This window comes from Salmo salar, chromosome ssa09 (assembly GCF_905237065.1).
Source record: "Salmo salar chromosome ssa09, Ssal_v3.1, whole genome shotgun sequence".
Lineage (NCBI taxonomy): Eukaryota > Metazoa > Chordata > Actinopteri > Salmoniformes > Salmonidae > Salmo > Salmo salar.
The window spans coordinates 133,641,703-133,668,805 of NC_059450.1; the positions used below are offsets into that span (position 1 = coordinate 133,641,703).

General features: G+C 44.5%; 2 protein-coding genes across 9 annotated transcripts in view; one reads left to right on the forward strand and one right to left on the reverse strand.

Moving 5' to 3' along the window:
* Positions 1–219: 219 nt before the first annotated feature.
* Positions 220–13,110, reverse strand: npat (nuclear protein, ataxia-telangiectasia locus). 2 transcript variants are annotated; one of them, XM_014214785.2, is made up of 17 exons: positions 12,894–13,110; positions 12,588–12,706; positions 12,394–12,454; positions 12,209–12,287; positions 12,073–12,113; positions 11,050–11,307; positions 10,785–10,860; positions 7,523–7,634; positions 7,334–7,425; positions 7,129–7,210; positions 6,912–7,008; positions 6,635–6,754; positions 5,150–6,532; positions 2,859–2,971; positions 2,627–2,717; positions 1,186–2,537; positions 220–993 (listed from the first exon to the last, which is right to left on the reverse strand). In XM_014214785.2, exons 1-17 carry the CDS (start codon positions 12,928–12,930, stop codon positions 913–915), a joined length of 4,194 nt encoding a protein of 1,397 aa, XP_014070260.1. In that variant the 5' UTR covers positions 12,931–13,110; the 3' UTR covers positions 220–912. The 2 variants fall into 2 exon arrangements, with proteins under 2 accessions (XP_014070260.1, XP_014070259.1); XM_014214784.2 differs by having other exon boundaries at positions 7,523–7,646.
* A 232-nt stretch (positions 13,111–13,342) lies between these two features.
* Positions 13,343–27,103, forward strand: part of atm (ATM serine/threonine kinase) — a 40,330-nt gene continuing 26,569 nt past the window's right edge. For all 7 annotated transcript variants that reach the window (XM_014214778.2, XM_014214781.2, XM_014214780.2 and 4 more), the window contains exons 1-12: positions 13,343–13,446; positions 13,791–13,918; positions 14,007–14,128; positions 14,974–15,119; positions 21,076–21,240; positions 21,694–21,859; positions 22,263–22,501; positions 22,719–22,888; positions 23,062–23,237; positions 23,374–23,745; positions 23,882–24,079; positions 26,968–27,069. In XM_014214778.2, coding sequence (XP_014070253.1) covers positions 13,847–13,918; positions 14,007–14,128; positions 14,974–15,119; positions 21,076–21,240; positions 21,694–21,859; positions 22,263–22,501; positions 22,719–22,888; positions 23,062–23,237; positions 23,374–23,745; positions 23,882–24,079; positions 26,968–27,069 — 1,928 coding nt within the window. In that variant the 5' untranslated portion in view covers positions 13,343–13,446; positions 13,791–13,846. The remainder of the gene's footprint in view (positions 13,447–13,790; positions 13,919–14,006; positions 14,129–14,973; positions 15,120–21,075; positions 21,241–21,693; positions 21,860–22,262; positions 22,502–22,718; positions 22,889–23,061; positions 23,238–23,373; positions 23,746–23,881; positions 24,080–26,967; positions 27,070–27,103) is intronic.

The following is a 27,103-nucleotide window of genomic DNA, read 5'->3' on the forward strand; positions in this document are numbered from 1 at the left end:
GACTCCAACCTAAGTGTATGTAAACTTCCGACTTCAACTGTAAGCCTACTATATAGTAGTCATTTATTCAAGGGAATAAAATAGTGCAATATTAACTTGGTTATAGTGTTAGACTATTCTGATCGTGATGCTTTGCTTTGGACAGAAAACAGGTCAGTTTTTACCTGCAGAGACGATATTGAATGGAACTAAATGTTTCTAGAAAAAGATCATGATTACTTAAGATTCTTAATTTTACTTTAATATAAAAATCACTAGTGAAGAAAACATCTGCAGAAACATACTTTACACACACACACAACAAAGTCTGCGTTTAGGCTGCATGTACACATTCTGCCCAATTCTGATGTTTTTTCCCCCCACAAATTGGTCTTTTGACCCATCAGATCAGCTCTGAAAAAGGGCTAATATGAAAAGATCTGATGTGATTGGTGAAAAGACCAATTAGTGAAATAAAGATCAGAATTGGGCCGCCTGTCTAAATGCAGCCATAGTGTGTAAGGTAGATCATTTAAAGTTTAGACACAGTCAAACATTGACCAAGGAAAGGGTTGTTTTCTTGAAATTATTGATACAAGATTGGGAAACCATTCTTAACATTATAGTCCTTGCATGGAATCAAAGTGCTCTCTATCTGGCATTTCTACAATAATTACTATACAGTTCATACGTCACATGTATAATTAGTTAAGTCCAAGGGTATGGGACACACCCTACAAGCAAACAGTATAAAGAAAAAATGTAATCTGAGGACATGCTCCACTAGACCACAGGTGCCTAAATCCTAAAAGGCATGATGGGTTAACCATAGGCACTGTGACACTAAATCATGGCTTGTTCTATTCCTGGAGAGTAGGTAGGTAGTGTTTGGGAGATTCCCATCTCACTGTCAAACTGCTATAACTCAACCCATCACTCATCATAATGCAGTGAAGACAGGAACTTATCCACATCCAAGTCATCAGGGAAGGAATCCATTAGTTTCTGCTGTTTCTGAGGGGAAATAGAGACAGTCATTTTAATGTGCTTTCTCACTATACAAGCAAAAAGAAAACTGAATTTACATTTAATTCACGGTCATTGTCAAATATCTATGATTGGGTTGATGCGATTACATTCCATTTTTAACCTTAGGAAAAATTAGGATACACAGCTTGAATAGAAAATTCTGTATGTTTTGCACACCTTTGCTTTCTTCTTACTCCCAGATGAACCTGAGAGATCTTTCTTTGCTGGCGGGCTGGCCAGGGGCTCGGGCTGCTTGCGCTTATTGCTCTTGGCGGCTACAGTGGCCACTGTTCCAGCCCCCTCCTGGCGCAGGCTGTCTTTCAGTGGGGTGCCTGTCCTGGCGATGGCAGCTCGGGATAGGATCATCAGTGTGTGGGCCGCCATGTTGATGCTGTTTTCACTCCCTGCCTCACTGGCTGGGCTGCAGGAGGGAAGGTCCGGGGTGGCAGGAGGGACCAGGGGCCTGGGGGTGCCCTCTCCATCCCTGCCTAGCCTCTGACGTGCAGGGGTCCTTGGGCAGTCTAGAGTTTCCTGGAGACGGCCAGGGGTCAGAGGAAGAGGCAGGTCCGGACAGCCCATGCCTGGCCTCTTAGAATGGGTGGAGGGAGGGTTTAGACCCTGGATGTCGTGGAGCATTTCGGCCGCCTGCTTGGTCAGCGGGCTGGTCTTGGAGGGGGTTTTGCTGGAGCTAGCCTGGGGGACAGGGGTTTGTGAGCCCACTGGGGCCTGGCTGAACTCTCTTGGTGCTGGTGTGGGCTGCTGCTCTCGCCTGCCTCCCTCCAGCTCATTCTCCTTATTGGCAGTGACATGAGGGGGGTCCTGAGAAGATGTAATTTTCTCAGTCTGTCCCTCCCACTCCTTGGCAGGAGATTTCTCAGTAGACTCTTGTCTACTTGGGTCCTCCTTTTCTTTCCTGCTCCCTGATCTCAGTCTGTGATCAGAGGAAGAAGACCTGGAGCTCTGGGCATCCTTAGGTTCTGTTCCACCATCATCCTTCTGGTCTGCTGATTGTGATCCCTTTCTGGACTCTGACTGTGAGGCATCAGTCTTACTGCTACCAGCACTCTGAAATCTACTGGTACTTGCAGTTTGACCTCTAGCATTTTGATCTGCGTCCCTCTTTGAAGGTGTCTTTTTCACAGCTTCTTTCTGATTTTGGTGAGTGAAGGATTTCTCGGTCTCTGTTCCGGTCCATGATGTTTGAGTGTTGTCCGTGCATCTTACAGTCTCTATTCTCCTTTTCGGCCTGCTGCTACCCAAGATAGCAGAATTTGCTGAGGCAGATTTAGTTCTCTTTTTCTCCAGCTGTTGGACAGAAGGTGATACAGGAGTAGCTGTTGCTGGAGCTTTGGAGGAGAAAGCAGTTTTTCTGGTCTGAGTGGAAGTTTTACTAGCAGACCCATCAAAGCAAAGCATCCTTCTATGGCTGGGGCTAGAGCCAACTGCTACCTTCTGCTGCCCTGTGCTTTCAGAGGATTGCCCCTGAACCTGCTTTGTAATCATATTCGATCCAGAAGCTCCCATTTTTTCTGAAATGCACACGCAAGCAACAACATTTGTGAACAAAATAACAGTAAACAGACAATGACATTATATATAACTGAACACTAATCCTTACCTGAGACTGTGGTGTCCTTGGGTGCCAGTTTAGGCTTGGTTTTCACTGCTGCTGGCTGCTTTGCTGAAACAGGGCTAGGCATGGCTATCAACTGTAACAGACAAATGATCACTAGATGTACATGTTACTGTAGCTAAGGTAGCCTATCAGTTAAAGAAAAGGGATTAAATGCAAATATGTAAAACAGTTTATTTTCAATTTTTTTATTTATACAATAAAAAGGAGTGCTTACCTGATTAGGAACTATTGAGAACTGTCCTGCATTATTCTGCCCAACAACAGATACAGGAACCACCATGTGTTGCATCATGGGCTGAACTGGTGAAGATATGATGAGTCTAGATCCTGGAAGGATATAACTGGTAAGACATTTCCCTCCAGCAAAACAGCATGGCAAATTAAGTGAGTGATGACTAAATGGGTAAATCCACAGTAAGGGAGTTGCGTTAAGACTTAAAGTATGCCAAACAAAAGCTATTGATTTCAACATTTAACAAACCATACAACTTTATGCACAAGTAATACTTTTAACAATTTACACAGAATAAAAAAAATAACATTTACTAGAACTGGGCAGAAGCAAAGTTTGGTAACAGAATTTCTGGTAAAAAAAAAAGTATGTGTGTCCATGTTTTAAATATATGAAGATTTAACTATGACTGCAGAAAGAATGATGTGTCAACTATGTAATGACACATTGAATTTTTGAAATATATTTTGGTTATTGAACTACAGTAAATGAAGTGGATTTACCCCCGTTAACATAATTGCGGTAACGGAATTTCATCATGGATCCCTGATCTGTACTACACAGAACTGCATAATTATGAATATAATTTCCTTCATGGTGATGTATCCTAAATAGGTACAAAGGTGTAATGCCATATCCTCCTTTGCATATTTGGGTATTGTTCTCCACACTGGCTATTATTTTAATGAGCTCTGTCCACAAACAAGAACAAATTTGGTTGGTCCGGTCCAAATCTTAACCAATAATAGACGTCTATGTTTCTCCAGTTTGGACATCAAAGCACAGAACAGTACAGCACTATACTCTACTTTTCCTTACTGTGCTCTACTGTACTGTTCAAACTTGTGAACCAAACTGTGGTTTGTGACTACTATGATTTGTCATTGTAGCGGTTGGGTTCTGAGAATGAAATATACTTATTCATGTCACTGAGGGAGAGAGGGTAATGTATAACGTTTACATTATATCAGGTATCCTATTGAAATACTGCATGCTTAGGGTTAGAGGGTCTACACCAGAAGTTAATGGTTATCTGTGGGAGGAAGGTATATAGTGTGTGCAATTAAGCTTGGACTGTACTGAATGCAGGGAAAGCGATCACGTGGCAGGCATTGATAAGGGGAGAGAGCCATGGATTAGTGATGGGGGGGGGGGGTCGAGGTCAGGTCACGCAAGGTAGAATGAAAAGTTTATGGCCCGTATCACTTAGTGTCCTGCCTAGCAGTAAAGATACAATGTTTGTTCAGATGTGTAGGAGGAGACTCAGCCTGGGAGGAAGGGTTAAATATCAATGCTTGTGTGAAAATGTTTGTCTAATGCAGCTGTATTGATCCTCTTGGAAGAATAAACTTGGTTAAGCTTTCATAGTGTCCATAGAGTTTCTCTGAAAATTAGAACCTGACATAACCAATTCAATAGCAGAAATTCCGTTACCGATTTCTCAGAAAGTCAAGTTTTAATCACTTAATTCATGAACACAATTGATATCAGTAAAAGCACTGTAACTAATTGATAGGTCTACATCCATGATCCTCCCTCTTCATGAGGAAGATAAACTAGAAAAGATCTTAGACGTGGGTTTTTGGTAATGAAATTCCAAGGCACTAGGACATGTTTCTTAAATTTACAGAAAGCAGAACAATTTCTCCAAAACTACATACAAGTGTTGATATAAGTTGGCAGGGGTCATTTCTTTAACATTGTGTTTTGATGTATTTCTAATACTTATTATTTTGCTAAGACTCCTTTTATATCTGTTTGACCAGAAATCAAAGCATTTGCTTATTCCTAATTTTTAGGATGGAAAATGGTCAGAAAATTGACACACAATTTGACATGCTCCTATGAACTTCATATGTTGGTGCTCATTGGTCCTTTTACATGGAAATTACCTATAGCTTTATGAAGTGCAAAATATTAAATCTGCAATATTTAACTTTCTGGGTGACCCAACCAAATTCACATAGAAATGTGTGTTATAGATCTGTCAATCTGATTGAATGCAAGTCTAAGAAGCGATAGATCAGTTTTATGTGCACTATTTCTATGCTTCCCGTTCTTAAGTTAAGTTTGAGTCTTACTTTCGGTTTTGTACACAAGCTTCCAACAGCTGAAAATACAATATTTTTAGTTATGGAAAATATACTTCACAGCAGTTTAGATGGTATAATGATTCTCTACACTATACTTGCTTGTTTTGTCACAAACTGAAATTAGGCGAACTATTAGAATTTTTACATAGTGCATCTTTAAGTATTTAAACTCTGTCTTACCAGGGGAATAGCGGGGTGGAGTGGTCAGAGCATATGAGGTCGGGGGTACAGTCGGTACCTGTGGGGCGCCACTGGGTAACGTCACCTTGTTGGATTGGTGGTTTGTGGCTGTTGTGTCTGACACTAAGATGTAGCTGTTGGTGGATGTAGCTGAATCAAAGGGCAGCTGAATGTAGTAGCCTGGTTGTGTCAACGCAGATGACGTCCCTGCCAATGCTGCCACCTCCCCTGCTTTCTCACTAAGAGGATTAGTCTCTGCTGGCTGGAGAACTTCTGTCCTCTGTAAACTGGTCACCGCCTGCACCGTCTCCTCCTGAGCCATGGGGGCGCCACTGAGGGCCGGGGCCTTAGCAGGTGACTTGGTGGGGGAGGAGAGGAAGATGGTGGGGATCCTGTCCCCAGTGATGCTGGACACAGCCTGGTTCAGGGCTGAGTCACAGGAGGGCTCCCCTTGCTCATCACTGATGATAATCTTCAAGGCTACAATCTTACTGGGGTCAACTTCCTTGTCTGTGGGGTTGGGATTTGGGATGAAGGTTGGGGCAGCAGGAGTGGTTGATGTTTTAACTGTTGATGGGACAGCCATAGAGGGTATGGTCTGTGGTAGAGGTTGGGATATTTCTACACTGCTGGGAGGGGTCATATTCCTGTGAGACAGATTAGAGGCCTGTATGGGAGCCTTGTTTGACTGATCCAGCGCTGGCATGGAATTGGACAGGGCAGGTGAAGAGTTAAGAAGTGATGCTTGGTTATCCATTACTTGTCCATCATCAACCTCCGCGGGGTTCTCATTGGCCAATATGTTTTTGACAGCAGAGACCATACTGGTTTCAGATGAAGCTGCATTGCATGCCGACACCGGATTATTTGTTCCACTCTCCTGTCTGACCGGCTCAAAGAGATCTGGGAGAGCTATACTGTGAAGGGGAGGAGTATCCAGAGGTTCATCTATATCCACGCCTGATCCATCCTGATCAAAGATGGAGCCGGAGTCAACAGTATCAGAGTCCTTGGCGGCAGAAAAGGCAGCAACAGTAAGTTTATTGATATGTGCTGACGGCTGAGTTGAGCTAGCTCCCCTTCTCGACCCTCTGGTACTGGGTCCAGGAGTTGTTGTGCTAGCTCCCCTTCTCGACCCTCTGGTACTGGGTCCAGGAGTTGTTGTGCTAGCTCCCCTTCTCGACCCTCTGGTACTGGGTCCAGCAGTTGTTGCGCTAGCTCCCCTTCTCGACCCTCTGGTACTGGGTCCAGGAGTTGCATTTGAAGTGCTTGAAACAGGAGGTGCAGATTTCCTTGTTTTCTTACTCTTGGGCTCTTGACTAGACTTTGTCTTTGTTGCTCTTGTTGTTGTTGTTTCTTGTGTGGAATTTTCAGGCCCAGTGCCTGAGAAATGAGAGAGAAAGCCCATTGTCAGAAAGAGATTTCTGATGAAGCAGCAATATTGTTTAGTATGATTCCATCAGATCATGAGGACTTTGTCCATACCTGAATCTCCAGTCTCAGGAGAGCCATCAATACATCTAGTCTCAGTCTCACTATTCTCTGTGGTGGTATTGCTCACGTTCCCAGCTCCTTGTTCAGTATCCTCACTGGTTTTGCTTTTGCCTTAACACAAAGAATGAAGAGATTTAGTGGAAGAATGTGATTTTATATAATCTTAGTCAAACATTACAATCAACAGGCCCACTTCATGCATTGTCAGGAGCAACAAAATCCTGCACATGATCTAGATTAAATAATCAGCAAAGTTGAAAATGTTTACCGTAATCAAAGAGGTCAAAGAGAGCCTGGAAGGCTGGGTCGGACTCTGTCTGCTCCAAGATGTCTTGTATAACATCATTAGACATATGGATTTCCCCCTGCACAGAGTAAATGTCAGGAGAAAGCACATATCCACACTATGCACTAAAGACTGACAATGTTCCCTGAGGTCAAGTGGGTAAATTAGGAATAGCAAGTTTGTCAGAACATGACATTACTTGCAGGCCCAGAATTTCATCTATGGACTGGTCAGGCTCCATGGTGCTGCATGAGGCCTTTAAAGCCTGAGGACTGCCATCACTACAAGTAGAGAGAAAGAAATGCATGTACAGGTAAGAAATATCTACTCAACAGCCAAATGTAATAAGTAATTAAGTCAGTACTGTTCAAATGTTATAAAAGAAGATGTACTTTTATTATTACCTTGCTAAAATTTTGTTGATGTTTTCAGCAAGCTTCTCTTGTAAGGACTTGTCATTTAGAATCCTCTCTCTTGCATTTTGTATCACCATTTGCTGCAAAGATAAACAATTCAATGATTCAACAGGTTAGGAGTTTTTAAATGCAACATATTTATAGAAAAACAGAGTATTAACTTAGTTTTGTACTCACAGGGAAATTCTCTGTGACTGTCTCTTCACTCTGGGGCTCAGCTGTCAGGCTACTGGCCGCCATGTTGGTTCTTCCAGTCCCACCAGATCCACTGAAGCCCCCACCTCTCCTCCTGGGGGAGTCACTGGGAAGATTACTCATCATAACTCAATCTACTAGGGGGATGGGCATCTTTCATTTTCAAGATGATTCAATACGCATCTAGATACATGGGCTTCAAAACATTACAGGAACAATAAGTTTTAGTCAGAAACGTCGGTGCAATTCGGTTTGATTAGAGAATGAATCGTTGCGATTAGATACACTAACATTTCTTGCATAAACATATTCAAATTCGGCTGCTGATGGGAGCTCATGAGCTGGGTCTCTCTGAGCTGACTTCAGTGTGTGTGGTGTGTAAATTATGCATGTCTATGGTGTATGTACTATGTAGGCACCTGAGCTGAACCATAAAGGCTTCTACCATCCCACTACCAGATTGGGTGGGGGCAATGTAGCCTGTTTATGTCACCGTCACCCACTAATTAAATTGTAATTTAATAATGAAATGTGTCAATATTTATCATTTACAAATTATCTATGACATAGCCAATGAATATATAGCAACAACTTTGGATTTCACCCCCCCCCCCCCATCTCAAAATCAAATGGTTTTGAATGATCTTTCGCGGCGGCCATGTACTCCGTCTCACTAAAGTGATTGCTGTCCTCATGAAATGATCAACTTTACTCTGTATATCGGGCGACAGGTAGCCTAGCGGTTATAGCATTGGGCCAGTAACCAAAAGGTTGCTGGTTTGAATACCTGAGCAGACAGGTATTTGTGGTCAACAAGGCAGTTGACCACAATTTGCTCCAGGGTCACTGTACTACTTTTTTTTATGACAATATATACTGATTGTTTGAAGCAAAACTACCCAAACTATTGCTGATGGTAAACCTGAACAATTCAAATAAACAATAACCTAGCAAATTACATAGGTTGTCACTCAACCAATAAAGCCTAATATCACGCAAGCCATTGTAGTACCCCCCCATCCACAGTGTCTCCTGACCCCTCCTGTCTCAGCCTCCAGTATTTTATGTGTCGGGGGGCTAGGGTCAGTCTGTCACATCTGGAGTATTTCTCTTGTCTTTTCCAGTGTCCTGTGTGAAGTTAAATTCATTCTCTCGATGACTCCTTGCTGTCCCCAGTTCACCTGGCCGTGCTGCTGCTCCAGTTCCAACTGTTCTGCCTGCAGCTATGGAACCCTGACCTGTTCACCAGATGTGCTACCTGTCCCAGACCTGCTGGAACCCTGACCTGTTCACCAGATGTGCTACCTGTCCCAGACCTGCTGGAACCCTGACCTGCTGGAACCCTGACCTGCTCACCGGACGTGCTACCTGTCCCAGACCTGCCGTTTTCAACTCTCTAGAGACAGCAGGAGCGGTAGAGATACTCTCAAAGATCGGCTATGAAAAAGCCAACTGACACTTACTCTTGTGTTACTGACTTGTTGCACCCTCGACAACTACTATGATTATTATTATTTGACCATGCTGGTCATTTATGAACATTTGAACATCTTGGCCATGTGCTGTTATAATCTCCACCCGGCACAGCCAGAAGAGGACTGGCCACCCCTCATAGCCTGGTTCCTCTCTAGGTTTTGGCCTTTCTAGGGAGTTTTTCCTAGCCACCGTGCTTCTACACCTGCATTGCTTGCTGTTTGGGGTTTTAGGCTGGGTTTCTGTACAGCACTTTGAGATATCAGCTGATGTAAGAAGGGCTATATAAATAAATTTGATTTGAATGCTGAAGGTGCTGTGCAGATGTGCACGAAGCTGGGCACAGTGCGCAGTTTGACTAGGCTACTGATATTGCCGGGGGTTGTTCGGCATTCAAAATGGCTTGTAGATCAATGACTGACAACACAGTCATAGTGCCTTCACAAAATAGTCATACCCCTTGACTTATTCAACATTTTGTTGCGTTACAGCCTGAATTAAAAACAGATTACATTAAATGTTTCTATCAGTCATCTACACACAATATTCCATAATGACAAAGTGAAAAAATGTTTTTAGACATGTTTTCTAATTTATTGAAAATGAAATACAGAATCATCTCATTTACATAAGCATTCACATCCCTTTGCTATGACACTCCAAATTGAGCTCAGAGGTGCATCCAATTTCCTTTGATCATCCTCGAGATGTCACTACAACTTGATTGGAGTCCACTTGTGGACAATTCAATTGTTTGGGCATTTAGAAAGAAAGACCTTTCTATATAAGGTCCCACAGTTGACAGTCCATGTCAGAGCAGAAACTATATATCTGAGGAAGGGTATAAAACAATTTCAAGAATGTTGAAAGTTTAAGAGCACAGTGGTCTCCATCATTGGGAAATGGATAAAATATGGAACTACGCAGACTCTACCTCAGACTGAGGGCAAAGATTTACGTTCAGGACAATGACCCCAAGCAACGCTGGAATGGCTTCAGAACGAGAATGTGAAAGTCCTTGAGTTGCCCTGCAAAGCCCAGACTTGAATCCCATTGAAAACCTGTGGAAAGACTTGAAGATTGCCGTTTACCACCATGCCCCATCTAACTTAAGAGCTTGAGAAAATCTGCAGGAAAGCATGGGAGAAAATCCCCCAATCCAGATGTCCAAAGCTGATACAGACCTACCCAAGACAACTCAAAAATGTAATCGCCGCCAAAGGTGTTTCTACAAAGTATTGACTCAGGGGTGTGAATACTTATGTAAATGAGCTCTGTGTTCCATTTTCAGTAAATTTGCAAACATTTTTTAAAACATGTTTTCACTTTGTCATTATGGGGCATTGTGTGTTCATGGGTGAGACAAATTATTTCCATTTTGAATTCAGGCTGTAACAACAAAAGGTGGAATAAGTCAAGGGGTTTGAATACTTTCTGAAGGCACTGTAACTGTGTTGAGAGTCATTGATCTACAAGGAGAGGATGCATTTGTTGTCAACAAAGATGAGGTATTTCCCGAAGTTAGAAACAATGTAATATGAGCAACAACAAAACATAATTGTGAACCGCCAATTCGTAATGTTTAAATCAACTTCCTGACCGATGCATGCTACATTTGGCTTATTTGGGGTCCACGGACCGATGCAGTTGTATCTTTAAACATTTTAATAATGGACCAATGCGTATAGTTGAATCGTTACATCACTAGAATCTACACATGGGTAAGAAGAACTTCTAAGAACTTACAAATGGATGACAATGACTATCTCACCATTTCCGACGCCCTGGGGATAATGGTCCTGGCGTTAACCGGTTGTCTGGAACCATTATTTGCAAAGGTGACTCTCCTGTAATAAAAAAAAAACAAGTGTTGATTTGTCAATAAAGCTTCATTGACAACTTTTCCTACAAGTTGGTATTAATGTCCATAATTATTACAGTAATAGATGCTTAAAATGAGATGTGATAGACATACACCTACTGTAACAACCTTCCCCAGTACACTGCTGCTCATGGACGTGTTTGTGTTTACTTACGGTTCACATTGATGAGCAGACGTCCTGCATCTTGGATCTGGGGCGATGTGCTGCAGATGGGGGAGGGTCTGGTCAGCTGGGAGCTGTAGCAGACTGGGGTTGAGTGTCCCAAGATGCTCTGAGGGGTGTCGAGGGGGCTGGCAATGCCCTGGGCCAAAAGAGGGGCTGACGATGACAGAAACCCAGAGCTGGGGGACTGCATTGATGACAAGGCTTTCTGTCGCCCCCTCATGTTCACGATCCCATTACGTGTGCGGACTGCAGAGGAAATAGGTTTATGAATCAAGTCATACAGCAGGGTTCCCCAATAGGCGGCCAGTGGGTGAATTCATTCGGGCCACCGTGTTTTCTGAGCAGAAAATATATAATTGCTTGGACATAAAAGATTGTAAAGTCACCAGGAAATGTGTATTCCCACGCATAAACAAGGAGGAATATTGGATCGTATACCAATGTAATGAAGGTTGAAAATAATTCAGTTTCTCTCAAATACCTGGTTTAGGATTCTTACGGTCAATTTGCAGTGTACCAAACAATTAGCTTTTTGTGTGATGTAACCTTTATAGTTATGCTGCCATATTGCCAGCAGTCTGCCTGATGTTTAGTCAATGTTTGCAATGACCATGAAAAAGAGCATTAAATCGCTATTGACTGCTGTTTTGTGAACAAGTGGCAGCGTCATGAGTGACTGAGCAGCAACTGAAAGGAGGTAGGCTAGTGGATCCTGCATGCGCAGAAATCTTTGTATTTTTTGCAACAGCAAGTCTGATTCCAGAAAATCTGGAACCACAGTCACTCCAAATTATTCTTTACTATGTTCCAAGTCCGCCCCCCGCTCAAGAAATAAAAACCGGCCCACGGCTGAATGTAATTAGGGACCCTTGTCATACAGCCATGGAGTTCTGCGCTCTGCCTGACTGTTTGAGCCACACAACATTACAAAGAGACAATGAAATCCAAGTTCAGACGTCATACTAAGATCATAACCATTTACATTTCAAGAATATTTAATAAAGCACTTACGTCTTTGATTCTGGCTAACAGCTGGGGAGTTCTGCATAGACCTAAGGAAAGAAAGAAGTTGAATTGAAGACGTCAGTAAGTGCACGATGACTGAGTGACACCATCAAATAGCAATCTGTTGGCGAGTTTTTCTTACTTTATTTGATTGAGTGTGAAATCAAGCTTTTTCCACAATGATGTCATCATGATGGGTATCTGAGTCTCTTCACTGGTCTCTAAGCAGAAATAGCAGGGGGGTGTGACAACCAATAATACAATACATACACGTGAAAGTCCTGTACTCATTTACTGAAAGTGGTAGAGGTCAGAGGTTACGCTTACCTTTAGCTTTGACAGCAACATATTCATTCAAAATGGTTGTCAGGTTTTTTCCAAAGAGGGACTGCAATGGGAGTACACATGAATTAGCTACCTAGCTAAGTAATCCACTAAAGAACTTACTGTAGCTAGATATTGTCATTACAATGACAGAGTTGAACACAGCTATATGCAGTCTGAACTGACAACATACTTACAAACACACAAGCAGGAATAGTTCCATCATCTGAGCTGTGTTCTGCGTACTCCTTCAAATTGGGGCTTTCGCGAATGAATGCCTGACTTGTATTACACAGTCCCTCTTGTTGCAGGTATCCTGTAAAAACAGTGTACAAGAGAGTAGCTGAATTGGAGGCTTAGCTTGTCAAAATCATCTAGATTTGTGCTTACTACAGTGCAGCCCTCCTTGCAGGATCTTACAGATAGCAAGCTACTGCCATAGCTCGCCATCTTTCAGTTGTTAGGTTAGCTAGCAACACAAACAGGACCCAGTTCAGACTTACCTAAAACGAGACGCGCCATGTCAGACGGAAGCAACATGGCTGCAATGTCGAATTATTGCAACAATTACAAATTACATTCTCTGTCAAATCAAGTAAGAATACATCTCGAATAAAGCAAGTACATTTGTCAAAACATCCAGTGTGTTGTGTAAGCAACGTCCTACGAGTTGTGAAAAGGCGGGGAACTCGAGCACATGTAACCCGGAATTTCCATAATATTTGACAGATGTGCATTATGGGAAATAGTGTTTAAATGGTGAGTGTCCACTTTCAGTTTTTAGCACATTTCAAGTTACTTCCACGAAGTTACAGATATAAGCTGATGTCATTTTGTCATTGGAGTTTGTTTTGCTGATTATTATTACAGTAAATGGACTCACTTTTGCCACCACCAGAAAAACTAGACACTCATGCGATTTCTCTGTAACCCGGTTGTGATGTATCTTTTTCAACCGTGGGGGGCGCGGTTTTGCTGCGTGCGTACTTCAACATGTCAAAATCCCTTCTATCTTTGGCGGAAGTTTCACTTTATATGAGGAGAATAAACATCAAGGTATGAAATAACCGAGCATCAATATAAAATGTGATGGGTTTGATATGTGACCCTTTTAAAATTGATTATTTTGGTGTTATGTGTGAATTCAATACCATGCTTGCTATTATTGCAAGCTAACTGCAGCAGCTTTAGCTTGCTAGTTAGCTAGCTAGCTATTTTTCAGCAACCAGGAGTATTCATTGTGAATTACTATGATTTGTTATGACGCTAGGCTTGCTACACTCTTTCCAAAGTGATGAAATTGTTGACACTTTTGTTTGATCAATGCATCATGTCTGTTTAATTTGTCATATTTATCATCAACATCATGCTTCATACATGTCATTGTCATTTGTTTTTAGAGATGCATGCCCCCCCAAATCTGTTGATGGAACCTGATACACGACCCTAGAGCATCATGAGCTTGGTCCTTCACGAGCTGCTGGTCTGCTGCAAAGGTTTAGAGAATGACAAAGCAACGGAGAGAAAGGTAATTTATGTCACTCATAAAATCAGTTCATTGAATCAATAGGCCTATTTCAACATCTGTACACAAAACATTCTGTTCTTGTAACCAGAAAGAGGCTGATCGCTTCAGACAGCTCATCCGGTCTCCTGACACAGTGGAGGAGCTGGATCGCACTTCTGGAACCAGAGCTGCTAAAAGTTCCAAGCAGCTCACCTGGAATGCAGTCTTCAGGTACTATTGCTTATTACACAATTCCCACTATTAGAGGACTAATAGGCTGACCACACCGCTCGCGCACGCGATGTGAGCATTGCAAAGTACATTTTGAAATCCATGTTATTCAATTATTGCACCCACACTGCTCGCGCGCACCAACGAGCGTCTGCGTTGCCAAGGGTTAAAATAGAAATCAGTTCTATTTTTGACGCAGATCGTGCTGCAAGTCCTGCCTCTCCCATCTCATTGGTTTATAGAAGCAGGTACCCATGTGCCATCTCCTCATTGGTTATACCCACGTGGGTGATCGAAAGACAAACTGTTTTGCCGGTCGTCGTGGTAATACTATGAAGGTTTAGATGCCAATCACCATATAAGTTCAACGATGAAAAGGCCTGGAAGGAGGAGAGATGACTAGAAACGATTCAGTTGACCGTTTTATGTGTGGATACATTTTCGGAGTAGAGGACCTTGTGCATTTCAGGTAAAATAAAAACTCAATGTTTATATCCCAGGAAAAATTAGCTAGCAACAGCAAGCTAGCTAAATAGGACAAATTAGCTAGCAAGTGCAAGCTAACTAGCTAAATTGCCATAAATGTTTAATGCTTTTCGAACCTGTCCCCAAATTAATGTAATTGGTTCAGAGTTTGTTTTGATATTTTAACCTGCGTGTCGTGATCGCGTTTGGTGTAGGGGGACAAAATATATTTATGCACGATGGTGCACGATAGCGCACGATGGCGCACGCGCGCAGCCGTTTGGGTTCCGTGTAAGGTGTAGCCAGGCTACTATTTTATTGGTTAAGTCCATCATCGCATTGCGTTCTCACTGTTTGCATTCTCACTGCCTTTCTTTCAGGTTTCTGCAGAAGTATCTGCAGAAAGAGACTGAGCTGCTCCAGTCAGGGAAAGCCAACGTGTCAGCCACCACACAGGCTAACCGTCAGAAGAAGATGCAGGAGATCAGCAGCCTGGTCAAATACTTCATCCGCTGTGCCAACAAGAGTAAGGGTTTGGAGAATCACATACCAGATAAGATCATAGACCTATAGAGCCTAATGTCCATGTAACAGTACTCTTCTTGCGTTGTGTACAATCATCGACACGGACTCCAACTTATAGCACTAGGTCTTGGAGATGTATTCTGATACACTGCATCTTGTGTGATGATCTAATAATATTTACAATCAGTCTTGACACTGGTTTAAATAGTCTTCCTACCTAATACGACCCAGAGTACCTTCAACTGCATAAAGAGTGACAGTGTTGTGTACTGTTGCAATAGTGGGTCTGTCAACACAGTCAGTGCGTAACTGATCTGGTAAGGAATGGTCCGAGTTTGGTAGGTCAGTATGGATATTGTAAGCAGACTGGTCAATTAGCTCACTCACTACACTGTTACGGTCTGGGTCAGATTCTTGAAGAATCTCTGATCAAGGCAGACCTTACAGCTGCAGTACATCTTCAACAGAATCCGAAGGTGGAATGTCCTGAGCATCCAAGGATCGCACATCACCCTCCAAGCTTGGGTCACCTGTTCCTTCAGAAGGCAACTCTGACACCCACACTTTTGTTCTCTACTCAGCATCCTCATCATCATCATCACCCACGGCAGTTCCATGGCAGCTGAGACCACAAAGCCGTCCTCAGACTCTGTTAATCTAGACATCTGTTCCATCATCAACTGCAGCATGGGGAAGAGGAAGAAAGTTGACTGGCATTATCAGGTTGCGATGTACCATCTTCTCCTGTCCAGTGGAGCTGTTCTGAATCTTAAAGGTGTGACTGTCAGCATTCAATCCAGTGACAAGATAGACAGTATCCTCCCAAAGGTCAGCGAGCTTCCGCTTTCCGCGCTCCCCCTTGTTAGCCAGCAACACTCGATCACCAATCTCCACTGGTGCTCCTCTGACTCTTCTGTCGTACAGGTCAACATGCCACTTCAACTGCTTAGCTGCAGATGCCTGTACTGTATTCATGGCTTCTTTCAGATATCTCCTCAAGGACTGAACAAACTGGTCATAGTCGACAACTTCTGGGTTCTCTATGACAGAGCCAAATACTATCAACAGGCAGCCTTGGTGTCCTCCCAAACATTAGCAGTAAAGGGACAAAGCCTGTGGTCTCGTGGATTGTACAATTGTACGCAAACGTAAGGGACTTCAGTGCCTGAGGCCATCTGCTTTGCTCTCGTTGGCAGGGCCCGGATCATGTTTCCCAACATCCTATTCATCCTTTCGCAAGACCCATTCCCCATCGGATGGTACGGTGTGAGACTTCTGAACACCTGCAACCTTCAAGAGTTCTGCTATTAAAGCGCTCTCAAAGTTGGGTCCTTGATCCAAGTGTATACGGTGAGGCATCCCGTAGACACAGAAATACTTGTTCCACAACTGATGAGCAACAGACTTAGCAGATTTGTTCGGACACAATAAGGAATGAGCCAACTTTGTAAAGTGGCCAGTAACAACACATCCAGGGGCTTGTTTGAAGAATGTTCTTCAGACCAGAAGTTGATGCACACTAGTTTGAGAGGCTCAGTTGTTATTATGCTCTCCAGAGGAGCTCTGGCTTCCGGATCAGGAGTTTTTCTCACGATGCATCTCCTGCAGCACAACATATTCCTTTACCTCCCTCTCCATGCCATGGCAGAAGAACCTCTGTCTTGTCAGGTAGACTGTTCTCTGTTGTCACTGGTGGCCAGCTTCATCATGGACACCCTTCAACACCATCACTTTAATGGAGGCTGGAACCACATACAGATACATTTCTCTTTGTAACCACATTCTTCGAAACACGATACAGTACACCCATCTTCATGGTCAACTTGTCCCAACTTCTGAGGAGACACAAAACCTCAACACTCATGGGCACGGTCTCTCCAGGATGGTCTTCTCCCCCTCTCCACAAAGAAGATCGCTTTGCTCATCACGCTGCTTACTCATCAGTAGATTGTGTGGTAGGACATTGACATTTGTCTGCTCTGATGGCATTACAGCCTGCTGCAGCTGTAGCAACAGCAGTGCATGTGAGCCAACATCACCATCCCAGCACCTGTGTGAATGAAGAACCGCAGCAACTTCTTGTCTTGATAAAGCAACAGATGGGGGGTCAACAGTAGCCTGGCAGCTAATAACCACCTCGTTGGTGTCAGAGGCTTTGTCAAAGGGGTGGTTGGACCAGCGAAACGCATCTTGCACTCTGTCTGTGCGCACAGCGTTAGCTTCAGCTAGTAAGGTCTCGTACCGAATCCTTGTCAGTCTATGGAGTGCACTGGGTCGTATGAAGGGCTCTCTGCTCAAAGCATCTGCAACAACAATTTTTGGCCCAGGGATGTCAAACTCATACGGTTCCAGTTTGGCGACCTATCTCTGTTCACAAGCATCGAGCTTCGCTTTGGTCAGGATGTATGTCAAGGGATTATTATCCATCAATACCGCGAACTGCTGACCCCGTAACCAGTGGTGGAACTTGTCACAGAACTTGAGCCTGTGCGCAGGATACCTTGACTGCACATAACTAAGGGTCTTGCTCGCGAAGGCTATAGGTCTCTCTGTAGCTTCTTGTTCCTGTACCTGGGAGAGCACAGCACCTAAGCCATTGCTGAGAGTAGAAAGTGTTTGTCGAAGTTAGGGTGGGACCAACAAAATCTGGTCCAGTAAGGCTTGCTTTAGCTGTAATAAGGCCTGTCTGCATTCTGCTGTCCAGTCGGCAGCAGTCAACTTCCTGACAGGTGAGTGTCACTTCTTTTTCCAGCGTGGAGCCTTGTGTCCAGTTGTCAATCCAAAGAGAGGCTTTGTGATGGTCGAGCAACCTTCAATGAACTGTTGGTAATACACCACCATCCCAATGAATGCTCTCAATTTCTTCTGAGATGGAATGACAGTGCCATCTTACATCAGAACAGCTTCTGTCACTCCTGTAATGGCCCTCACCTTCTCAGGGTCTGTAGCTACACCATCCACCCTAATGATATGCCCCAGAAACTTCACAGATATCTGCGTAAAGTGACACTGTTTTGGCGCCAACTTCAGGTTCTGAGTCTTGAGACGCTCAAAAAACATTTTCAGGCGTTGTACAGCCAGATCTTCAGTGGTCACATAGACCAAGACAACATCAAGGTAACACAGCAGGCCAAGAAAGTTCTGATCCTCAAAGATGTTTAGCATCCTCCTCATACAGTGAGGGGAAAAAAGTATTTGATCCCCTGCTGATTTTGTACGTTTGCCCACTGACAAAGAAATGATCAGTCTATAATTTTAATGGTAGATTTATTTGAACAGTGAGAGACACAATAACAACAAAAGAATCCAGAAAAACGCATGTTCAAAAAAGTTAGAAATTGATTTGCATTTTAATGAGGGAAATAAGTATTTGACCCCCTCTCAATCAGAAAGATTTCTGGCTCCCAGGTGTCTTTTATACAGGTAACGAGCTGAGATTAGGAGCACACTCTTAAAGGGAGCGCTCCTAATCTCAGCTTGTTACCTGTATAAAAGACACCTGTCAACAGAAGCAATCAATCAGGTTCCAAACTCTCCACCATGGCAGAGACCAAAGAGCTCTCCAAGGATGTCAGGGGCAAGATTGTAGACCTACACAAGGCTGGAATGGGCTACAACACCATCGCCAAGCAGCTTGGTGAGAAGGTGACAACAGTTGGTGCGATTATTCGCAAATGGAAGAAACACAAAAGAACTGTCAATCTCCCTCGGCCTGGGGCTCCATGCAAGATCTCACCTCGTGGAGTTGCAATGATCATGAGAACGGTGAGGAATCAGTCAAGAACTACACGGGATGATCTTGTCAATGATCTCAAGGCAGCTGGGACGATAGTCACCAAGAAAACAATTGGTAACACACTATGCTGTGAAGGACTGAAGTCCTGCAGCGCCCGCAAGTTCCCCCTGCTCAAGAAAGCACATATACATGCCCGTCTGAAGATTGCCAATGAACATCTGAATGATTCAGAGGACAACTGGGTGAAAGTGATGTGGTCAGATGAGACCAAAATGGAGCTCTTTGGCATCAACTCAACTCGCCGTGTTTGGAGGAGGAGGAATGCTGCCTATGACCCCAAGAACACCATCCCCACCGTCAAACATGGAGGTGGAAACATTATGCTTTGGGGGTGTTTTTCTACTAAGGGGACAGGACAACTGTGGAGGGAGCTGAAGGTTTGAGTTGCCAAACGTCAGCCTCGAAACCTTAATGACTTGGAGAAGATCTGCAAAGAGGAGTGGGACAAAATCCCTCCTGAGATGTGTGCAAACCTGGTGGCCAACTACAAGAAACGTCTGACCTCTGTGATTGCCAACAAGGGTTTTGCCACCAAGTACTAAGTCATGTTTTGCAGAGGGGTCAAATACTTATTTCCCTCATTAAAATGCAAATCAATTTCTAACATTTTTGACATGTTTTTCTGGATTTTTTTGTTGTTATTCTGTCTCTCACTGTTCAAATAAACCTACCATTAAAATTATAGACTGATCATTTCTTTGTCAGTGGGCAAACGTACAAAATCAGCAGGGGATCAAATACTTGTTCCCCTCACTGTAAAGGTTGCAGGACTATTACATAACCCCTGTGGCATACGGTTGTATTCGCACAATCCAAATGGCGACGTAAAAGCTGTGAATCTCCAGTCATCCTCATGCACATCCACATTGTCGTAGCCAGAGGTAAGGTCCATTGTCGAGAAAAAGGCACTTCCACCTAAAGCAGCCAGCGTGTCAGCCTGGTGAGGGAGTGGGTGGGCGTCTTTGATGGTGCGTGCATTGATCAAATGAAAATCAGTACAGAGTCTCAGGTCCCCAGACTTCTTCCAGACAAGGACAAGGGGTGAGGCGAACTCACCCCTTGTCACCCCAGGTCCATCCACCAACAGGTCCATCCACCAACGCCACATTGCACCACAGACTGTCCAGGAGTTGGCGGATGCTTTAGTCCAGGTCTGGGAGGAGATCCCTCAGGAGACCATCCGCCACCTCATCAGGAGCATGCCCAGGCGTTGTAGGGAGGTTATACAGGCACGTGGAGGCCACACACACTACTGAGCCTCACTTTGACTTGTTTTAAGGACATTACATCAAAGTTGGATCAGCCTGTAGTGTGGTTTTCCACTTTAATTTTGAGTGTGACTCCAAATCCAGACCTCCATGGGTTGATAAATTGGATTTCCATTGATTATTTTTGTGTGATTTTGTTGTCAGGACATTCAACTATGTAAAGAAAAAAGTATTTAATAAGATTATTTCATTCATTCAGATCTAGGATGTGTTATTTTAGTGTTCCCTTTATTTTTTTGAGCAGTGTAGAAAGTCTCAATAAGAGAAATCACCAACTTAAGTAATCAAAAAATGACGCACTAGCACCCTCTTGTGGCGAAACGCGATATCGCCATAAACTGCACTAGCAAAGTCTTATGTGATTCTCCAATGGCAACCATCGCAGATTTCTGAGATGGAAATCCAGTCGAAGGATGATCCGATCCAGAAGAACGGTCACGGCACCACTGCAACAGTACTCGTCTTACGTTGTGTACAATCATCGACACGGACTAATTTGTAGCACCAGTTATGGAGATTTATTCTGATAGAAACAGCACAATAGCACGTCATACAATGCACGGCTCACCATCCAACTCTGCACGCAGGTTTGGTGCTTGTTCACTGGGACGATTCTAACTTAAACATCCTCCCTCAAGCAAGTCACGCAAACCAGCCAATAAGATGCCATGTTGAGTAGGTGAAGGCAAGACAAAACTAAAACCAATTGGCTTAACAATAAAATGGCAATGGGAATCACCAATATGTGTCTGAAATGGCTCCCTATTCCTTATATAGTGCACTACTTTTGACCAGGGCCTATAGGGCTCTGATGAAAAGTAGTTCCATTTTGGACGTACTGACTTTATTGTAGTCCCTCTGGGTACTTTAACCCCCCACTTCTCTCCCTACAGGAGGGCCTCGGCTGAATTGTGGCGAGCTCCTGAATCATGTGATGGAGGTGCTGCGGAGCTCATTCAGCTGCTCGGCCTATGGGGAGGACTACAGCAGCATCCTGCTCAAGAACATCCTGTCTGTCCGCAAGTACTGGTGTGACATCACCAAGCAGCAGTGGCACGGTCAGTGGTTCTTATTGTTCCTCTCTCAATACAGCAGAGACTTTTTTTTAAATGTGTTTATTTAACTAGGAAAATTCTTATTTACAATGACGGCCTACCGTGGAACAGTGGGTAACTGCCTTGTTCAGGGGCAAAATTACATATTTCTACCTTGTCAGATTTCTATACCTTGAGCTAACTGCAGAAATCTGCTGTCAGGTGGTTAAGCTAACCTTTCGGTTACTGGCCCAACACTCTAACCACTAGGCTACCTGCCACCCCTGTTGAATGTAATCTATGAATGTTAGGGGGAAGTAATTGGTGATGTTTTGGAGTAATTGCAGCTAGTAATAGGAAATACAAACACAATGTAAATGCTTGATTGAGGTCATGGTCCGGAATGCAATGTAATGTCCAGATTTTGATTTCATTCTTGTTCGTTTGTAAGCAATTAATTCTCTAATATTCATCTAGATTTGCTGGATCTGTATTGTGGCCTTTTCACTGGTTCCTCCAAGGCCATAAATCGTGTGCTTGTGAGCAGGATCATCCACACTGTAGTCAAGGGCTGCTGTCTGCAGACTGAGGGCTTCAGCCATACACTCTTCAGCTTCTTCTCCAGAGCACTGCTCAATGCCAGGTACGATGACAATAACTGCGAGAGGTGACCTGTATCATGCAAGGGATTTGCTACTTGCCACAGTCATTTTCCACTAGTTATGCGCCTCAGAGACTGTAGGTGTAAGTTGTCTAATGTGTAAACCTACTGAACTGAACTCTTAGAAATTGGGTCTACAGCAGTGGGGGCTGGTGGGAGGAGTTATAGGAGGACGGGCTCATTGTAATGGCTGGAACGGAATTAATGGAACGGCGTCAAACATGTGGTTTCCATATGTTTGATACTGTTCCATTGATTACATTCCAGCCATTACAATGAGCCCGTCCTCCTATAGCTCCTCCCACCAGCCTCCTCTGGTCTACACTGAGACCTACCATCAAGAGACTTCATCCATTACACTGCATGTGATATGTTCTCTCTCCAGGCAGGAGAGACACTTGGCAGTGGTGGAGCACTTGATCTCTGCTCTGAACGTCTTCCTGAGGTCAGCTGCCATGAACTGCCGTATCAGGGTGTGTCGGCTGGGTGAGGAGCTCCTGCCCTCTGTGCTCTATGTGTGGACACAGATGAGGCCCAGCACCACTCTCAAAGAGGAGATAGTGGAGTTCTTCAACCTGCAGCTCTGTGTACATCATCCCAAAGGATCAAAGACACAAGACACAGGTATGGTTGCAATTTTGTGGACAGACTGAAAACTGAAAAACACCATTGTCTTTATGAATCTGTTTTGATGTTCAACGATGAAAAATGGTGTAGAACAACAGACAAGTGTGAAGTGTTTTCATCACGGAAACCCTTGAAGTAGAATTATGTTATAGATCATGATTGATACAGCCCATCTGACAACTTTTCTTGCCCATGCCACCCCTCACTATTCCAGGAGCCTACGCTGAGGACTGGGTCAAATGGCAGAGTCTACTCTATAACCTGTACGATGCCTTGGTGAGTGAGATCAGCCAGATTGGGAGCCGGGGGAAATATGCCACAGGGTCGCGCCACATCGCTGTGAAGGAGAACCTTATGGAGCTAACTGCAGAAATCTGCCATCAGGTGATAAAGCTAAGATCCTTCATTTTTCCATCTTGACTTCATTTAGTTCAAGACTAAAACCTGAGCTGTGCTGACATCATCTGACATAGTTCTCCTGTTTTTAAGAATGAAAATAGATGATTTTAGTATTGTTGGTCTCATCTTTATGTTTTGGGTGTTTGACTGTTTCTCAGCTCTTTAGCGAGGATTGTAACCTCCAGATTCTGGAGGTGACTCAGGCCCACCTCAGAGCCACCCAGAGAGGCAGTCCACACGGCACGCCCAGCAAACGTAGACGCATCGAGCTGGGCTGGGAGGTTCTCCGAGACCACCTGCAGCCACACCATAGTGACTTTGACATCATACCATGGTGAGAAAACACAAAATCACACCAAGGTTCAGTGCTCATTAACTTGCCAAATATCCTTATATTTAGTACAATCAAACTCTTCACATCTCCATATCCTCTGTGTTCCCCAACTCAACAATACAATGTTCCTATCTAGGTTACAGATCACATCAGTGTTGACCTCTAAGTACCCCTCCATGGTGCCTGGCCAGGAGCTGGTTCCTCTGCTGTCCGTCCTGTGCCAGCTGCTGGGGGAGCAGCGGCGGGGTGACAGGGGGCCCTACGTGCTGCGCTGCATGAGGGAGGTGGCTCGCTGCCAGGCCACACACCCAGAGAGGGCCCAATCCTACAGGGCTGAACTGGGCAGGCTGTGGGGCCGTGTCTGGGTCCTGGCTCTACGGGGGGTCAGCTCCCCCCAGACTGAGGCCCTCAGTCTGGCCCTGCTGTCCACAATCCTCCAGGGAGCCTTCATTCCCATTGACAGAGAGCTCTGGAAGCTCTTCTCTGGCTCAGCCTGCAAGCCCTCTGAGTGAGTCCTTGGCTTTGATGAATGATTTTGTCATATAAAGTCACTTCCTCAACATTTGATTTACTCTTTGCGAACTATAGTGCTTTATGTTTTTATCTCTGAAGGACCATTTCATCCTCTGTCTCTATGTCTGCAGTGCTGCTGCTCTGTGTTTGGCCCAGGCCCTTCTCAAGTGTCCTGTTCTTAAGAGCCTGGGCCCTGGGTGGGACCATGCAGGGGCCGTGGAGGGGGTCGGGCCACCCAGCCTCAAGGAGAACATCATGAGCTGGCTGCTGATGAACGAACAGAGTGAAGAGGCAGAGGAGAGCTCAAGACCACACCCCATCATCTGCAGGTGGGCAGTTTATCACTGGGCTCATATCGCATATTTATTCACGCTTAACCTCTCTGCTAGTGTTGTCTAAATCAAATCAAATTTTATTAGTCACATGCGCCGAATACAACCGCTGTAGACCTCACAGTGAAATGCTTACTTATGAGCCTCTAACCAACAATGCAGTTAAAAAGAAATATGGGTAAGAATAAGGGATAAAAGTAACAAGTAATTAAAGAGCAGCAGGAAAATAACAATAGCGAAACTATATACAGGGGGGGTACCCATACAGAGTCAATGTGCAGGGGCACTGGTTAGTTGAGGTAGTATGTACATGTAGGTAGAGTTTTTAAAGTGACTAAGCATAGATGACAACAGAGAGTAGCAGTGGTGTAAAGGGGGGGGGGGGGGCGATGCAAATAGTCTGGGTAGCCATTTGACTAAATGTTCAGGAGTCTTATGGCTTGGGGGTAGAAGCTGTTTAGAAGCCTCTTGGACCTAGACTCTGCACTCCGGTACCGCTTGCTGTGTGTTAGGAGAGAGAACAGTCTACGACTGGGGTGGCTGGAGTCTTTGACAATTTTTAAGGCCTTCCTCTGACACCGCCTGGTATAGAGGTCCTGGATGGCAGGAAGATTAGCCCCAGTGATGTACTGGGCCATACGAACTACCCTCTGTAGTGCCTTGTGGTCGGGGCCGAGCAGTTGCCATACCAGGCAGTGATGCAACCAGTCAGGATGCTCTCGATGCTGCAGCTGTAGAACTTTTTGAGGATCTGAGGACCCATGCCAAATCTTTTCAGTCTCCAGACAGGGAATAGGTTTTGTTGTGCTCTCTTCACGACTGTCTTGGTGTGCTTGGACCATGTTAGTTTGTTGGTGATGTGGACACCAAGGAATTTGAAGCTCTCAACCTGCTACACTTCAGCCCCATCAATGAGAATGGGGGCGTGCTCGGTCCTCTTTTTCCTTTAGTCCACAATCATCTCCTTTGTCTTGATCACGTTGAAGGAGAGGTTGTTGTCCTGGCACCACACGGCCAGGTTTCTGACCTCCTCCCTATAGGCTGTCTCGTCAGTGATCAGGCCTACCACTGTTGTGTCATCGGCAAATTTAATTATGGTGTTGGAGTCGTGCCTGGCCACACAGTCATGAGTGAACAGGGAGTATAGGAGGGGACTGAGCACACACCCCTGAGGGGCCCCTGTGTTGAGGTTCAGTGTGGCGGATGTGTTGTTACCTACCCTTACCAACTGGGGGCGGTCCGTCAGGATGTCCAGGATCCAGTTGCAGAGGGAGGTGTTTAGTCCCAGGGTCCTTAGCTTATTGATGAGCTTTGAGGGCACTATGGTGTTGAACGCTGAGCTGTAGTCAATGAATAGCATTCTCACATAGGTGTTCCTTTTGTCCAGGTGTGAAAGGGCAGTGTGGAGTGCAATAGAGATTGCATCTTCTATGGATCTTTTGGGGTGTTATGCAAATTGAAGTGGGTCTAGGGTTTCTGGGATGATGGTGTTGATGTGTGCCATGACTAGCCTTTCAAAGCACTTCATGGCTATAGACGTGAGTGCTACGAGTCGGTAGTCATTTAGACAGGTTACCTTAGTGTTCTTGGGCACAGGCACTATGGTGGTCTGCTTTAAAGATGTTGGTATTACAGACTCGGACAGGGAACGGTTGAAAATGTCAGTGAAGACACTTGCCAGTTGGTCAGCGCATGCTCGCAGTACACGTCCTGGTAATCCGTCTGGCCCTGCGGCCTTGTGAATGTTGACCTGTTTAAAGATCTTACTCACATCGGCTGCGGAGAGCGTGATCACAGTCTTCCGGAACAGCTGGTGCTCTCATGCATGTTTCAGTGTTATTTTCCTCGACGCGAGCATAGAAGTGGTTTAGCTCGTCTAGTAGGCTTGTGTCACTGGGCAGCTCTCGGCTGTGCTTCCCTTTGTAGTCTGTAATGGTTTGCAAGCCTTGCCACATCCGACGAGCGTCAGAGCCGGTGCAGTACGATCCGATCTTAGTCCTCAATTGGAGCTTTGCCTGTTTGATGGTTCGTTGGAGGGCATAGCGGGATTTCTTATAAGCTTCCGGGTTAGTGTCCCGCTCCTTGAAAGTGGCAGCTCTAGCCTTTAGCTCAGTGCGGATGCTGCCTGTAATCAATTGCTTCTGGTTGGGGTATGTACGTACGGTCACTGTGGGGACGACGTCATCGATGCACTTTTTGATGAAGCCAATGACTGATGTGGTGTACTCCTCAATGCCATTGGAGGAATCCCGGAACATATTCCAGTCTGTGCTAGCAAAACAGTCCTGTAGCTTAGCATCTGCTTCATCTGACCACTTTTTTATTGATCTAGTCACTGGTGCTTCCTGCTTTAATTTTTGCTTGTAAGCAGGATTCAGGAGTATAGAATTATGGTCAGATTTGCCAAATAGAGGGTGAGGGAGAGCTTTGTATGCGTCTCTGTGTGTGGAGTATAGGTGGTCCAGAGTTCTTTTTCCTCTGGTTGCACATTTATATACATGCTGATAGAAATTTGGTAAAACGGATTTAAGTTTCCCTGCGTTAAAGTCCCCAGCTACTAGGAGCGCTGCCTCTGGGTGAGCGTTTTCTTGTTTACTTATGGCGGAATACAGCTCATTCAGTGCTGTCTTAGTGCCAGCCTCTGACTGTGGTGGTATGTAAACAGCTACGAAGAATACAGATGAAAACTCTCTCGGTAGGTAGTGTGGTCTACAGCTTATTATGAGATACTCTACCTCAGGCGAGCAAAACTTTGAGACTTCCTTAGATATCGTGCACCAGCTGTTATTTACGAGTGGGATTATTTTGTCTTGGTACAATGTTTTATGTCTGTAATTGTTTTAACACATTCCTAATAAGAGTTTGTCTTATTCCTCTTTTCCCAGGGATTTTCCTCATAACCTAATCCCCAGAATCCTTGTGCCTTTGACCCTCAAAGACACCCGAGCTGGCATTATGTTTCTCCTTGGGGCAAAGGGACTTGAGAGGTGAGGGAAATATTTATCTAAAACCGATAAATTC